This window comes from Coptis chinensis, chromosome 5 (assembly GCF_015680905.1).
Source record: "Coptis chinensis isolate HL-2020 chromosome 5, ASM1568090v1, whole genome shotgun sequence".
In the NCBI taxonomy this organism is placed as follows: Eukaryota; Viridiplantae; Streptophyta; class Magnoliopsida; order Ranunculales; family Ranunculaceae; genus Coptis; species Coptis chinensis.
The window spans coordinates 55,725,648-55,742,691 of NC_141460.1; the positions used below are offsets into that span (position 1 = coordinate 55,725,648).

The 17,044-nt window shown below is 35.8% G+C and overlaps 1 protein-coding gene and 1 long non-coding RNA gene across 3 annotated transcripts; both read right to left on the reverse strand.

Annotated features, from left to right (window-relative positions):
• Window positions 1-1,673: 1,673 nt before the first annotated feature.
• LOC147498035 (octanoyltransferase LIP2, mitochondrial-like) lies at window positions 1,674-4,224 on the reverse strand. 2 transcript variants are annotated; one of them, XM_086560230.1, is made up of 3 exons: window positions 3,389-3,774; window positions 2,610-2,738; window positions 1,674-2,526 (listed from the first exon to the last, which is right to left on the reverse strand). In XM_086560230.1, exon 3 carries the CDS (start codon window positions 2,521-2,523, stop codon window positions 1,912-1,914), a length of 612 nt encoding a protein of 203 aa, XP_086416356.1. In that variant the 5' UTR covers window positions 2,524-2,526; window positions 2,610-2,738; window positions 3,389-3,774; the 3' UTR covers window positions 1,674-1,911. The 2 variants fall into 2 exon arrangements, with proteins under 2 accessions (XP_086416356.1, XP_086416357.1); XM_086560231.1 differs by lacking the exons at window positions 2,610-2,738; window positions 3,389-3,774 and adding an exon at window positions 3,786-4,224.
• Window positions 4,225-4,843: 619 nt separating this feature from the next.
• On the reverse strand, window positions 4,844-8,120 carry LOC147498036 (uncharacterized). Its single transcript, XR_015195359.1, has 2 exons — window positions 7,841-8,120; window positions 4,844-5,101 (listed from the first exon to the last, which is right to left on the reverse strand). It is a non-coding gene; the product is annotated as an uncharacterized LOC147498036 (long non-coding RNA).
• Between the last annotated feature and the right edge of the window lie 8,924 nt (window positions 8,121-17,044).

The window sequence follows — 17,044 nt, forward strand, 5'->3', positions numbered from 1 at the left end:
CCTTGAAAAATATTTAACTAGAAATCGGAAACGGTATGTAAATGCATCAAACAAACCTCAAATAATAATTAACGAAAAATCGGAAACTATATGCAAATGCATTGAACTAACCTCATAAAATAATTAACATAAAATAAAAAACCAAATGCAACTGCATTGAACTAACGTCATAGAATAATTTGTGGAAAATTGGAAACTAAATGCAAATGCATGGAAATAACCTCAAAGAATAGTTAACGGGAAATTAGAAACCAAATGTAATTGCATTGAACTAACATCAAAGCATAAATAATCAAAAACTAGATGCAGATGTATTTAACTAACCTTAAAGAGTTATTAACGGAAAATCGGAAACTGAATGCAAATACAATAAACTAATCTCAAAGACTAATTAATGAAACATCGAAAAATTGATGAAACTGTACTGAACTAACCTAAATGAATAATTAATGGGAAATTATAAATTTGATGTAATTGCATTAAACTAACATCAAAAAATAATTAACGGGAAATTAGAAACTTGATGTAAATGCATTGAACTAACCTCAAAGAACAATTAACAAAAAATCGAAAATTGAATGTAACTGCATTGAACTAACCTTAAAAAATAATTAACGAAAAATCAGAAATTGGATGCAAATGCATTAAACTAAAATCAGAGATTAACTAACGGAAAATCATAAAGTTGATGCAATTCCACTTAACTAACCTCAAATAATAATTAACGGGAAATTGAAAAATGGATGAAACTACATTGAAATAACCTCAAAGAATGATTATTGGAAAATCAGAAACTTGATGCAAATGCATTGAACTAATAATCCTGAAACATATTTGTATTATATGTAAGGGGAATAGAATGTCTCGACAAATATAGTTTTGCATTTTAAGTAGTGTTTATCATAATTCTTTTATTATGATTAGGAATGTCTTACTATTCAAGTAGCTTCAATATTATATTTGCCACATTGGGCATTTTCATCACAAAACTTCAATCAAACTTTTATTATTAAACCTAACAATAAAAAGAAGTTGATGAGTTTTATCAAGGTTTGGTGCTTCCTTTTTATAGAAAGTGATGCAAGAAATTTGAATGAGTGATTAATATAATTTTCATATCTCATAGAACTGTATAGTTGCTAATATTTTTTAGAATAATTTAATATAACGACACCCGTTCGTAAGACGGGTTCAAAAGCTAGTAATATTATATAGTTAAAACTTTATATTTTAATAAGAATACGGAACAAAAAAATTTACTTACGAGTATTAGCCACCAGTTTCCATGTCTGGTAGATAATTGGTCTTTGCTAATGCTTCTGAAATGCTATGTTACAACAACTACTGACACTATGCCTTACTTATTACACACATCCGCGCTCCAGTGACGGATGTTGCCAATTATTCACGGAGCAACAGAAGGGAAACCTTGAATTTCATGGAAGACTGATAATGAATCTATGTTACTGAAGCAGTCAAGCCGTGGGAGATTTTGAGCTATAGGCTTCATATGGTACTCCATTTAGTTAATCACAATTGAATATCTTTATCTGAGAACTGATAATTAGTTGGCTAAAGATAGGGCTTGTGAGAATTTTGAGCTATACGTCTTCATGCCTTCATATAGTACTACTACAATCGATCTCTCTAATAAGTCACCATGGTGTGAATTATGAGGCTCAACTGAGTATAAATAAATTATGAGGAATTCAATTGTGAAAACAATTTAACATGTGTATCCCATCTTTAACACCGAAATAAAAACAACAGACTTCCAAGTAATGATGGGAGGCCAAACATTTGTCACAAATTCTCATCTGATTCCCCTTTTCCCAACGCTATGGCTACGTTTTCCTTTTGCACAAGAGTATCATAACCAAACGATCTAGCAAAACAAGAAACCAGCTGCTCCTAAATCACTTCTTCGGCTGGAAGAACCATATCTGTCTCTCTTTTTAGAGAGGTGACTTCTTTATCAGCAATTCCACAAGGTACAATGTGCTTAAAGTAGTTCAGATCTGGATCAATGTTAAAAGCCATTCCATGAGAAGTGATCCCCGAAGAAATCCGAACCCTGATTGCACCAATCTTTCTGTCTCCAACCCATACCCCTGTCTCACACTTATTCATTCCAGCAAGGGCACTCACACCATAAAGAGACGCCAATTCAATCATAATTGACTCAAGGCTTTCGACATACTTCCGAGCACCTAAACCCTTATCCTTGAGAGATATAATGGGGTATAAGATTGCTTGATGTGGACCATGATATGTTATGTCTTCCCCTCTTTGTGTGTAGTGAAGCTCCGCTCCCATAGTTCGTAGGTCAGCCTCGGGAACAAGTAAATTGTGATCTGTTCTCCTTTTTCCGAGTGTATATGTGTGAGGATGTTGTAAGGACAAGATGGTGTCAGGAATTTTTCCTAGTTTTCTGTCAGAGACGAGCTTCTCCTGAAGCTTAAGTGCATCCAAGTAATTGACCATCCCCATTTTCCAGACGTTGAGGTTCCGTGGTATTCTCATTTCCTGTAGAGCATCAATTGATAATGATATCAGATTTCCATCATATGATTGTTCATGGCTGTGAAAACAAAAACCCTAAAACTTACTAGTTTACGCTTCAGTTATCACACTGTTTCAGAAAACCAAGACTCCTAGTTCAAGTCTCCAACCCTTATCCCAACTCTCCCTCACAGCATAAAATAAAACATCATAGATGCTTGACTGAAGCAAAGATCCTAAGTCCACAAAAATTCTTCATCAAGACTTAGGAATTGCAAAGTCTCCTAGATAGAACATGCGAGATAAAAACTTGGAAAATCATAAACATAGTGAGAAAAAGAGCTAACACTACCAAATAAAAATGGAACTACGAATTTAAAATTTTATGGCACCATACCAAATGAAAAGGACTTTAACTCGTCCAAAATAGAAGTGAACCTGAACTAATAGGGTGTATTTGTAAAGATCTCTAATTGATCTGGCTGATATGCCTAAGAGTTTTCAGAATGTATATGCATGTCACGCATGCTTGACATTCACATTCAATATCTATAGAAAAAGAAATGCATTCACACTTAATACTGTTAACCAAAAATGTACGGGAGCAAGTCTCCTCTTCACCATGACCTTCTAATGCATTAAGCATCCCTGCTAACACATTGCTAATCACCCCGAGTAGTTTTAACCTCCTTCGAGTTGCGCCAAGAAGATGGTCAAATGTACCAAAAATTCTATCAACACATATATCTATCTAATAGACTAAAGTTGATTTAAAAACTAAAAATTTCCAGCTAAAGACTTTAATAGCAAAAGAAACATATTATCTTCATCACTGTAAGCAATAGCTTCATCATGAACAAATTATTAAATTTAGATCATATCTTACTCCATTTCAAGCTTTTACGATTACTTCCCCACAATTATCATTCTCACATTGTCACATCATAATCAATGAAATCCGCCTCAACTACAAATTTAACTTATAAGAGCTCCAATGGTGCGAATGCCCCCAGTGTGAGCAGCAATAGAAAACAGAAGGATTGGATGAAGGAAATTATGAAGGAGAAGTAACAGATGAATTACTCTTGGCATATATATTAATTTGGTTAACAAGGATGCAAAAGCCAAGAACTTATAACAAGAACTGTGAGGATTTGGTTGGCACTGATAGCAGTGAGAATGAATAGTGTTAAGGTGTGTTTAACTAAAATCATACGCTTTACAGCATTTCATCAAACACTCACTAAATATTACAAAAAGAGAAACAGAGAAAGTATGCATACCACATTTAGTATTATTGGTGGCGACGCACTCTCTCGTCTCTGATCAAATTTCGACAAAGTTTCGGGCCTATTTTTTAAGTATGTCCCCCAATTTTGTCATCTTTGTTTTTCCGTAATAAAAAAGATGCACGCACATGAGAATTAGGTCCTACCAGGGAACGGAATGATGTTGACATATATATACTACCTGGTTTGGGTAGAAATTAGAATTTTAACTTTAACCGCCTCGACATCTCTTGTTTTGCATATTCGTTGTTGGGTAGAATGTCAGTGTTCCACAGCACTGCCATTTCTCCCTCCTCTGAAGCCAGACAAAAATAATTACGTTGCTCTCCAAATTCATTCATTCTTCAGTGAGCACTCCAAGGTACTTAGGTACCACACTGACGTGTTTTATAATACCTTAAAAGAACTTTTGAGTCTGAAATAATGTTCCGCTCCAAGTACTTTCTTGCTTTTCATATTTTACTTGTTTATTATTAGAGATTCAATTCTAAGTCAACTTGAAAGCCTTCTTTCTAGATCAAAGGGTTTTGTTTTTTTTTTTTTTTTTACCAAGTGAGCTTGAAATTTTATTAAAATAAAAATGAAAAGTTACGGTGAAAACCCATATAGAGGAGATTGCATCATTGCAATGGATATGACTTTTCTACTAAGTAATTCTCCATACCATTACCAATCATGTGCACTCTCTAGTTCACAAACCTAAAGTATGCCAAGTGAGGAAATTCCCACTTGAACATCCAAGCGGGTCTATTCTCTAAAAGATAGGTCTCAGGGCTGAAACCAAAGATATATATATATATATATATTTTTCAATATTGTCGGCTTTCATTAAAAAAAATATATGCAAATATAATTGTAATCATATTTCCAATTCAACGCTTACGCTATTGGAACAAAATTGTTCTATTTTTTCGAGAGTCGAGGTTTGAGCCGTATATCTGGGCCAAATTAAACTAGATCACATTATTGAAGTCCTCAGATATAAGACTCAAGAGACACCAATTCACAGGTCTACTGCTACAACAGTACAACCTCACATAAACAGGCACATATGAAGCAGGTCTACCTATCTCAACCCTGCTCATTGAAAATCTTTATTTACTTCATGTTCATCCGGGAATAATATAATTCGTAGAGATGAAATTACAAAACAAATGTACGTGTTTTCAACACATTTTGCACTATGAGAAAACTCTCAGGGAGGATCACCCTTGGTTATCTATTAATGAAACCAAAAGTCAGGAGCTGTCATACAACAAACTTTGTTGGCGGTGGTTTCGTACTTTCACTCGCGGGTGCCACAGCTAACCCTGCATAAAGGTGAAGAGTTAACAATTTAACATCAGGATTTGCACAAACAAAAGAAAAGAGGCCACCCTTTCATGAGACCGCAAGTCTTATCCCCAAGAAACAGCAGTTTTCAAACTAATTTATTGAAAATATTCTTTGATTGGGATCAACTTGTCCTTTTATTGTGTTTTCGAGAGTATGATACAGGCACATTGGATACTTTCTATTAACATTCACGATCCAATTCTATTTTTAGATTGGTCTACATCAATTCTACACAGAATTGAGTACTGTGGACATAAGCATGTACCTATGATTTTTAAAAACTATTGTGATCCAAGCACTTTATTATGAACTGCTCCTTGAGACACTACATGATCTCAACAACCTCATCTCACATATTTTTCCTATGTATCTATGGTATCTGAAAATGCAATTTACCAATGGGCCATTTTGACAGCAAGGCTTCAATCATAAGAATGAGATTTCAAAACCGAAGCCCTCCTTCTTTTGATGTGCAAACTTGGTTCCAGGCAACCAAGTGGATCTTTCTCCTTCCTATGGTGGAACCCCAAAAGAAATCTCTAATGATACAATCAATGTGGCTAGCGTAAAGTCAAAAAAGACATTTGGTAGATTAATAGTTTAGCGAGAGTAAATCTGATTAGGGTACTTCTCCCTCCCTTCCAAAATAATTTACGCTGCCATCTGTCGAGTATCCTGTGAAAGTGATTAATAATTGGGCCTCAAACTTTCTTTTCTTTGTAAGATCCGCCCATGGCACTGTCGTAAGTATTTGCCAGGGAGATCGCCTATACTGCAGACCAATACAGAAGCAAGATGCTCAATGTTTTGTACATTACCTGTCTTGGTTAAAAAGCATTTTGCTAGATCTTTTTTTAACCCGGAGACGGCCTCAAACTGAAGCAATATGGTTTTTACTGCAAACACTTGACTAAGCAATGCATCAAGAAACAATAAGGTGTCGTCAGCAAATTGCAACATAACTATTTCTGGACCCTGTACACCAGATTTGAAGCCTCTAACAAACTCCATGGATATGCCTCGATGGATGATTCTACTCAACACTTCCATGACAATGACAAAGAACAGTGGAGACAAGGGGTCCCCTTGCCCCAATCCTTTCTGACTTCTAAAGAACTAACAGGAGAGTCTTCCACCATAACAGAAAATCTAGCATGAGAAATCCAAGTTTGAATCCAACCCATCCCAAGTATTCCCAAACCCCATCCGACATAGCAAGTAGTCAAGAAATTCTCAACTCACGTGGCAATGTTGATTTTACAGGCAATCCCTGGCTGGCCAGATTGAATTCTGAAGTCTATTCTCTCGTTGGCTATTAAGTATTAATGCACCATCCAAAATCTGTCTCTTGCCGACTGCCGCACCTTGTGACTCTGAGTACTACTTTGATTCTTGAGGTAAAAACCTTCGTTAAGATTTCGTAAATACTCCATATGAAAAGAGACGCTTTCGCCCTTCTTCAGGATTCCCTATCTCTAACTGGTTACAGACCAATTAGCCTCCTCAGGAGCTTATACAAAATTGCTTCTAAGATGCTTGCGACTAGAATCAAAGCAGTACTCCCTGATGCCATCACACTGTTACAGAGTCACTAGGTGTAGCAGTCAGCAATAGTCAAATCTTTGATGAGTCACTTATCGCGAATAAATGAATTGATTCAAAATTCCGATCTGGTCAGCCGGGGGCTTTTATGTGGAATCAACATAACCAAATATTTTTTATCACGTGAGTTTGTAATTCCTCAACTACATACTCTGTAGAATGGGATTTGGACAAGCGTGGAGAGGTTGGGTCGAAACGTGCATATGATATGCAAGATTCTCTGAGACGGTAGAAGGATCACCTGTGGGTTTCTTCCGAAGTCAAAGAAGGGTGAGACAAAGGGATCACTTATCTCCATCCCTACACGTCATCGTTATGCAGGCCTTCAGTAAGCTGATTCAACAAGCCATGTCCATGGGATACTTGAGTGTTTACAAAAAGCTCCACATAGCCCAGAAATTGGTCTCACAATTTGCAACTGACACCTTACTATTTTTTATGCATCACTAAGTCAAATGCCCGTTGTCAAAGCCATTATTCTTATGTTTGATGCGACCTCTGGATTGAAGATAAATCTATCTAAATGCACATGTATCAAGATAGGTAATGCGCAAAACAATGCAGGCGCTAACTAGCAAAGTTGGTGCTCCTTTGGGTGATGATACCAGATGTCTGGGGTTTGATTCCCTCCAGCATCAATGAGTTACTGATCTCATTTAAAATCGGCTTGCCAATCAAAAAAAAAAAACATGGAACACCTTGCTTCAGTAATCTGATGTTGTATTGGAGAGCTTCCTAGACAACCAATTGGGGCTCCATTCAAATATAAAAGATCACGGAACCCCATCATTGAAGTGTCTCATAGGAAACTTGGTGGATGGCACATCAGAAACTTCTATTTAAGTGTGGGAGAAAGAATCACTTTTACTCACTCTACCAGTTAGCGTCGCGAAACAAGTTGATTATATTGCAAGAGATTTCTTGTATATGCATAAATACAACCCTTTTATAAATGTGAGTTTACTCTGTAGTATAGATGACCTGATGTAACTGTCATTTCCGTGTGTGCGTGTAATTCATAAAACATACACTCTCCAAAGCATGCTCAGAAATCATAAAAATGAAAATTGCATGCAATTGGGCAATTTAATTGGGTCTAAAAAGAAGGGTACCTTCTGGGGGGTTCCAGTCCCACACTGATTTCTTATGAGACTTTGTTGTTTCCAGTCCCACACTGATTTCTTCAACACTTTGTTAGTTTTAGTAAGAAAAGTCTTTTCAGCTTCTACGGTTTGGATTTCGTTCTGTTGATTTACTGACCTAACACAAAGTGCAGCAAAACCACCCACCAAAAATGTGTTGATCACAATGTTGTTGTTGCTCGCTTTTGTCAAGACATCCATTTCTTTCCCTGCTCATTGCATTTCTCCTTTCCTTATTTCACTTCCCGTGGCGGCTCTAAAATATTGGCAAAAACAAAATGTAAGGAGTTGTTCTGATGCTGCATTGGACTAGGCGAAAACACCAATTAATGTTCATTATGGTCGCACAGTCCCACCTTTTGGGTTATGTTTTACAAACCAATCTTGGTCTATGTGTCATAGCGTATTTTTCAATGCAAATCAACGTTAACCGAATAGTAGGTCGGAATTAAAGTGCTCTTTGTTTATTCAGTATATAAATAAGTGTACATAAAAGCATCTTTAGCATTGCAACAAAAAAAAAAACTAAAATTTTGAACAAAAAAAACACCAAATCAAAAAAACACCAAACAACTTCAGGAGTAACATAAAAAAAACACCAAGTAACTTTGCGGTTTTGGCAAAACCGCGCGACTGAAGCCCAACTGACATGCTCAAGCCCACGCGATTTTGCCAAAACCGCGCGGTGTTCAGAACACCGCGTGCTACTTCTATATAAGCAGCTCCAAAGCCGCGCGGTTCAGTCATTTTCACCTCTTCTCACAATCATAAAACCCTCTCCTTAGTTAAAAAAAAACAAAAACCTATCTAAACTCTTGAAATTTTATATGGATCCCTTTGAACCTTTCGACGATGATAATTGGCAGTACACACATGACATTGGTGATGGGGGAGAAGACAGTGGGGGAGAAGAACCCGAGGATGTCGCACCGACTGATAGACATTCGTACATACTGGAGTATCAGATAAACGACTTCGATTGGCAATTTACACCTGGAGAAGCACTTGATATGGAAGTTGTGTCTTCTACACGTGATACAAAACACGTGTCGAGTGCAATGGCTAATACTCAGGTAATTAATTAGTTTTGATTAAATATTTTGAATATTAGTTAGTTGAGTTGGACCAATTAATTATTTATCTTATACGCATTATTTTTTTTTTTATAATATCAGCATGTTGTTGACTACCGAGTTAGATCGGCTTTACTTTGTGTTAGAGAGTGGTGGAAGGTTATTAGAAGTTTGGATGAGTTTGTACATATTAGAGATATTATTTTGTATACACCTTTGGGTATTTTGATTGATACGGATTATGAGAAGGCTGAAGTAGTTAACCTCCGTGCAGACAGAGAAGATCATCAGTCTCAGATTAGGAACTTAGAGGAGCAGCTTCGGAACGTCCAAATAGAAAGAGGAGAGGGATCGAGTGGTAAGGGGCGTAAGAAGAGAGCTAAATAAATTTGATGTAATATGATAGGTTTTGGATTATTTTAGATATTATATGATTATATCATAATCATATATTTTGGACTGCATAATCATAATCATAATCATAGGTTTTTAATTTATTTAATTTTTTCGATTTTGAATTACAATTCTTAATTTCTTCAATTGCACAATTGTTAATTTCTTAACTTCTATGCACAACTCATAATTTTTCAAGTTCTATGCACCACAGTTCTAATTTTCAGAAAAAACGCACGCGGTTTTGGCAAAACCGCGCCCATTGAAGCCCAAGCCCATGCGATTTTGCCAAAACCGCGCCATAGAAGCCCATTTAGCAGCCCAAACCCACGCGGTTTTGCCAAAACCACGCGGTGTTTCTCAAACCGCGTGAGTGATTTGATACAACATCAAATCTGGAACCAAATATTGGTCGATTTGGTGTTTGGTTTAGTGTTTTTTTGGTGTTTTCATCAACATGTAGTACTGCTGAAGTTGAAAAAACACCAAATTCTTGATACTAGGTTGATATCACTGCTAAAGATGCTTTAAATGGTTCCTTGTCATGCCCATTACCACTTTGACATGTATTTTGGTGGATCCTCGCACTGAATTTTATTGTTACCAAGTGAACCGAAGTGAGAAGATTGAGGATATCACCTTAGAGCATCTCTAGGTGGTAGTATAATCTGTCAAATTCTTTATATTTGAAGAAAAAATTCGGAATTTTTCGGAATTCCATCTCTAGGTGGTCTCATTCATAGTCGCATAACCTATCTGTTCGCATTCTTGTTCGCAAATCTGGAGGTTTGGATGCGGATGCGGAGCGACAATAGTAATGTCGCGCGCCAATACTAATGTCGCCCAAAGTTTTTTTTTTACTTTGACCAACACCAAGCGTCAAGAAAATCTTGGCTACTACTACTACTAATGTCGTTTTTTTTTTTTTTTTTTTACTTTTTCAATTTGGTGAGACAGTGGGAATGTCGCGTGAGTTTTTTTTTGAACTTGGGGGCGACAGTGGTAATATCGCGCGCCAGTATCGGCGCGCGCCAGTACTAATGTTGCGCAGGGTCATCTCCAATGAATTTTGCGACCACCTAGAGTTGGTCGAAATTTGCTACCAGATTCTATGGTCGCATTCTTCAAATTTGAAGAGTATGCTACCACCACCTAGAGATGTTCTTACAATTGACAACGAAGAAAATTAAAAAGAGGAAAACCAACAAAATGACTATAAAGCAGACCAATAACCAGGAGCAACAAAACCTAACAAACCGCCCTCACTAATTGACCCCTAATAAAAACTCTAAAAATAATAACAATAATAATAATATGTCAGACCAGCAGCCTGTTTTCTCAACAGAATAAGGTGCTCACACCACAAGTCCTACTCTAAACCTCCTTGACATAACTTCATTATGCGCTCCAGCGATTGAGTTCCTCCTAATTTTAGTTCCATTAAAATATATACGTAATTATATATAACAATTTAAAAATGATGCCTTTTTTTAACTTACATACTACAACTAAAGAGGAATTGGACAAGCACTCCCCACCCCCACCCCTCTCTCGTGGAGTTCCAATGTTGGGCCCACACGATGAAGTATGGGCTGAAGTCTTGTAAGCACGATTTCCATACCATCAAGATCATTCTCTTAAAAGTTTAGCACATTTGAAAATAATTAACCATATCAAAAGAGTGACAAGTAAAACCTGAACACACCTTCTAGCATAATTCGATGACTAAATGACATAGTTTTGTTTTGAGAATGATCTCCGATTCTCCATTGTAAGAATATCATATCCACCGGGGGGGGGGGGAGTTCCAAAAACTGCTGAAGCCAAGATACACTCTCATTTGAAACATATTTCTAGCTAGGAAATTAAGTTTCGTTTCATGGAGCAAAAGAAGCGCCTATGATGCATATATATATATATATATATATATATATATATATATATATATATATCACACTCATTTTATTCCAAAAAATAAGCATATTAATTTTTTTTCCCATTCTAGCAAGTGGAACTATAAAGCAGCAAAACAATGATAATACTAAAGTTTCTAGGAATCATAAATCAACATGTGTAAAATAAGTAAGATTACCTATCTAGATCAAACCAAAGATTTAAATGATAAAATTTTCATGAAATCCAACATATATTCATGAGTAAAGAGCAAACATTGTTCAATTAGACAACAACAATCAGATCAACAAACAAGCAAATTTCAGTGGTCAGACACAATTATAACAAATGAAGCACACCCATTGCATGGAATTAAACAAGGAATACGACTATGCAATATATGCAGTACCATCAAACATAGTACAAAATATCAGGATATATATATTTATTGATATTCAATTTCTGGATATGTATCGTGGATATATCCTCCTTTTTAAAGATATTTGATATTGTTTCACATGCAAATATTGTAGATATATATAAAATATCGATAAATATCGTAGATATTATGGATATTTCTTGATATATAATGATATATTATTTATATTTATTTGAAATATAATGATAAATATTAAATAAAATTGTTATATACACAAAATATTGCCAAATATCTCTAAATATCCCAAAATATCATAAATATCGTCGATATTTGCAATTGTATATATCTCTGAACATATCGTGATATTTATATATTTTTGTTTGAAATTTAGATAGATATCCCCAAATATCGCGATATATCGGGATATTTTGTACTATGCCATCAAATATAAAATTAAGTAAATGGACAAGAAAAGAAACTATTAATCAAAATGAATGAAGAAAGCCAGGATGATCACATTCTTGATGTTGCTAACAAAGTCAAGTAATAGAAAGTGAGGTTCTAAAAGCAAACTATACAAAGTTTCCAATGGTGCTAATGCCCCCACTGTCCACTCTTTCTTCTCATATATAAAATTGGATGTAAAAAGTATTAAGAAATTAATTAGTTCTTAATGAATGAAAACTAAAAAACAAGACTAAATGTTCAGTTAAAAAGTAACTACTTCTGTTCATGGACCAAAATATCGCCTATATATCACTGATATATCCAATATATTATCGATATATATTAGTATTTTAGTACACCGGCATTGATATTTATGATATATATCTATCGAATATAGAACCCTTTTTTCTCCGATATATATCGGAATTTCCAATATAAAATTTTATATAGCTGAAATAATTGATATATCCGATATTTATGATATATATCATTTGACTTTTTGACATTTTTTAATATAAATCTGATATTTCGGATATATCTAATATTTTAAATAGTTTAGACTGGTCACAAAAAAAAAATATATATATATCCGATATATTCAATATATATCGATTTTTGAGTACACCGATATATTAACCGATATCGATATTTTGGTCATTGCTTCTGTAAGGCATTTCATCAAACATTCTTTCATTAAAATTACTGATTAGTCGGCTTTCTCTCTCGGGCTTACTTATTATTAGTACACGTGTATTAAAAGGGGTCCCCCCAATTGCACCACTCGGCACTCGCTAATAATCAGATTAACCATAATTAGGAAGGCAAATACAACTTTGATTTGACTTTCTCTCATCTCATGGGTATATATATCTGTTAATTCATGTGCGCCACATGTGTGTGTGGCAATATGTCTACCTAAGACCTAAAGTAACACGAAAACATATGACAACATTTTGTTGAAAATTGTTTGTTTGGTGGGTGTTGAAGAAAAGAAGGTTTATATATCTAATCAAATTGATGTTAGCCAAGTTGCTTTCGTATTATTATTAAACAAAACATTTTGATAGTGAAAGAAAGAAAGAAAGGTCTATTGATTATGTCATTTTCATCAATCACTATCAAGGACCAAAGGTGATATGGATGGTTGTAAGTGATATAAAGTTTGTAACGAGAAAATAAATAAATAAATAAAATAAAAAGTCATTCCTTTTAGTTAAATCCAATGAGACAAACCATGTGTGTTTATATTACTATAGACTAATAATATCTTAAAGTGAGATGCAAAGTGTTTGGTGTGTTCCCCTATCTAAACCAAATCTAGCTTTTGAGAATGACTACCAAGGTAGGGGAAACTTAAGATGGAAAGTTGGAAGCAAGAAACAAAATCAAATAGGTTGGATTAGACCATTAAGCATCCCAAAAGTTGACAGTGCACTCGTTTATAATCCACGTTGAGTTTCATTTTCAACTGCAGTTTGCACATAGATCCTGTTTGATTCACTATTTTCTCGTAAGAAATTCCAAAAGAAGAATGCATACACTCGTGTTAGTATTATCATATAGGCAGAAATTTAATTTTTCAATTTATTTAGAAAACATTTTCCTACCTTTCTACCCTAGGAAAATTTCTCACCGTAAATTGAGAAATATTTTATTTTGCCCTGCTAATAAGGTGCCTTTGATGACAATGAATCATACAAATTAGCCACAATGATTATGATTTTTTTAAGAAAAATTTTCAAGCAATATAATAGATAATTAACCAGTATCCAAGACGACTTCTTCCTGTCTGACGTGGGACTAAACCCCAATTACACTATGTTTATAGGTTGGTAACGGGTAACGACATGCATGTGTGTACTGTTAATTGTTAGGTACAAAACCTAAAGTAAGGGTAGAAACGTTCCTTGTTGCAGAGTCTGCTCCAAAGTTTGTAACACCAAGTGTGTGTTAATCTCCAATTTGTGAGCATTAAGCAAATTGAAGTCCTCCATCTAGCTTTGATCTTCCAAGGTGGTTTCCTCCATTTAGACTGAGAACTGTTTCCTTAGAATCACTTTCTACTCAAACTTACCTCATGTTCCTTTGTATTAATTTTGTTCTGCTGCAATAATAATGGTCTTTTACTCAACTTTCAAAGTTCGACAAAGTCAGATCCACTCTTTGTGCCAAGACACTAATGATCTAGTTGCTACTGTCCTAAAAGATAACATCAGCCTTACTACTACCATGACTGCCAATAGGAGCGCCGTTAAGTTAATGTTAATTTCGTTATCTCATTGCAATAGTCAGTTGTCTTTTTTGATAACATGAGTTGTTCCTAAGCTTGCATTTGACTCCTAGTATGCATGTGAAGGACAACCAATTTCTTGCACAGTGTTGAACATGGAAGCCTTGCTCAGCCACGATACCTTGTAATACTTGTGTTTATGCATGAGTTGAAGCTGTTTGAACTTGGTAGATCTGTCTTTAAAAAAACATCTTATTTCTTGTTTTGTTAAATTTTCAAACCTACACCAACACGCAACATTCCATAAGTCCTTTATTAGTGAACTACTTAGTTTTAGCGACATCCCTAACGTCTCCTATGCCTATGACTTTTGACATCAAAAGTGCTTGCAACCCATGCCTAAAACTCTCTCTCTCTCTCTTTTTTTTTTTTTTTTTTTTTCCGATAATAAACTTTTCATTTATCTCTAAACTTTATACATAGGGGTTACTGAGTCATAAATCCAGCTTGGTGGGGGGCTTATCCCTGCATATTTGTTTGCCCACTTGGCAATTTTATGCGCCTCCCCATTACTATTTCCTGGAATCCAAAAAAACTTTACATTGAAGGTATCTTTCTCCTCCTGACATACTCTAAAAGCTTATTTTGTTCTGCTGAAATGTTCTTCTGAAATCCACTCCAGACCAGAATCTTCAGTTAGTGCTTTCATGAGGACTTGATTGTCTCCCAGTATCACTATGCTAGACACTTCTAGTTTCCTTGCTAGCATTGCTGACAAAGTCGCTCCTACACATTCTGCTTGTATTGCATCTTGGCACTTGAATTTGGTATATACTGCCCCTTGTATTCTTCCTCTCTGACACTTACATATCGCAGCTGCAGCTCCTCTGTTAGTGACTCTGTCATATGCTCCATCAAAATATATTATATGCCTATCCTTGTATAACTCCTTCTCTCTGTTACCAAATTATATAGTATGTGCAAGAGGCTCAGGGATCCTATTCGCCATAAAGAGTTCTTCATTGGGTTTGTAGGCTTCAAGAGCTTGACTGGTGTGGAAAGAAGCTTGTCTATATAATTCTGAAAAAGATGGGGGTTTCTTCTCAAATTTGATGTTATTTCTTCCTTTCCAAATCTCCATTAGCAGTTCCATGCTGTATAGTTTGGCAAACTCTCCTTCAGTGTCATTTCTCTTTATTCCCCAATTCAGCATAGTATCTAGTATTATTCTGACATCTTTTTGTACATTCTGTATCCATCTTAACCCGAGTTCTGATCCCATCCATGCTGCCCTACTCCATTCACAGCCAAAGAAGCAATGATAATCTGTTTCCAGTTCTCTGCCACAGAAAGCACAACTTGCATCTCCATTGAATTTTCTTTTCAACAAGACATCCCCAGTTGGAAGCCCTCCAACATACAATTTCCATATGAATTGCTGAGTTCCTGCGTCAACCTTTAACCCCCATATTTTCCGTATGGTTTTGAGATTTGTCTTCGAGCATTCTCCCTTCTCAGTTGCTTTAGAAACATGTTTATAAGCTGATTTTACTGTAAAAGCACCTTTTGTATCTCTCCACCAAATGATCTTATCCTGAGAGTCTTGTCTTACTCCTTTGAGCTTGACGCTTTCTGATATTGGTTCGGGAAACAATTCTCCCAACCTTTCTTGATTCCAGTCAATATGATTTGACTGCAGTAGATCACTTACTTTTTTACTACCATCCACTGCTGAGAAAGAGAATTCTTCCTTCATGTATTCTGACAAAAGGATAGGTTTACTGTTAAGGGTGATCCATGGTTCTGTAAAGGTTTTTATACTTGCTCCATTTCCCAATCTCCACATGTATCCTTTCTCTACTGCTTGTTTACTATTCATGACTCCTCTCCAGAAAAAAGACCTTGGTGTTTTCTTTGATTGTGCCTCTTGTGAAAATGAATCCCACTTATAAATGCTTATAAAAGTTTGGGACCAAATTGAATCACTGTCATTTATCACCCTCCAGCTATGCTTTGCGAGCATCGCAGTATTCATGTCTTTTGCTATTCGAAATCCAAGTCCTCCATGTGTCTTAGGTCTGCATAAGGTTTCCCACTTCAAAGTATGCCAAGCCTTGGCATCTTTTTTTCCACTCCACCAGAAATCTCTGTTTATTTGATCTAACTTCTTGTGGATTCTTCCTGGTAGTTGATACACCCCCATAGCATATATAGGGACTGCTTGCCCTATTGCTTTAACCATTGTTGTCCTGCTGGCTTGAGAAAGTACTTTGGCCTTTCATCCTGTTACCTTTTTCTGCAAGTTTTCTATTAAGTACTCGAAATCCTCTCCTTTCTTTTTACTCAGAAGTATAGGGACTCCTAAGTATTTTTCTTTCTCTTTAAAACTTCTGACCTTCCATCTTCTTATCAATATTTTCTGATGCTTGTGATGCACGTTGCTGCTGAAGAAGACGCTAGATTTCTCCCAACTGACCTCCTGTCCTGTAGTTGTGCAGTATTTACTGAGAACATCCTTCATGTTGCTTGTTTCTTCCCAACTGGCCTTACTAAAAGTGATCAAATCATCTGCATACAGTAGATGACTTATTGGAGGTGAGTTTCTCCTAACCTTGATCCCATTCAGCTTCTTGTCTTCTTCTGCTCTCTTCATAAGTCTTGATAATGCTTCTGTAACAAGTATAAATAGATAAGGGGACAGAGGGTCCCCTTGTTGGAGCCCTCGTTCAGGGAAGATATGGCTTAGGGGAGAGCCATTC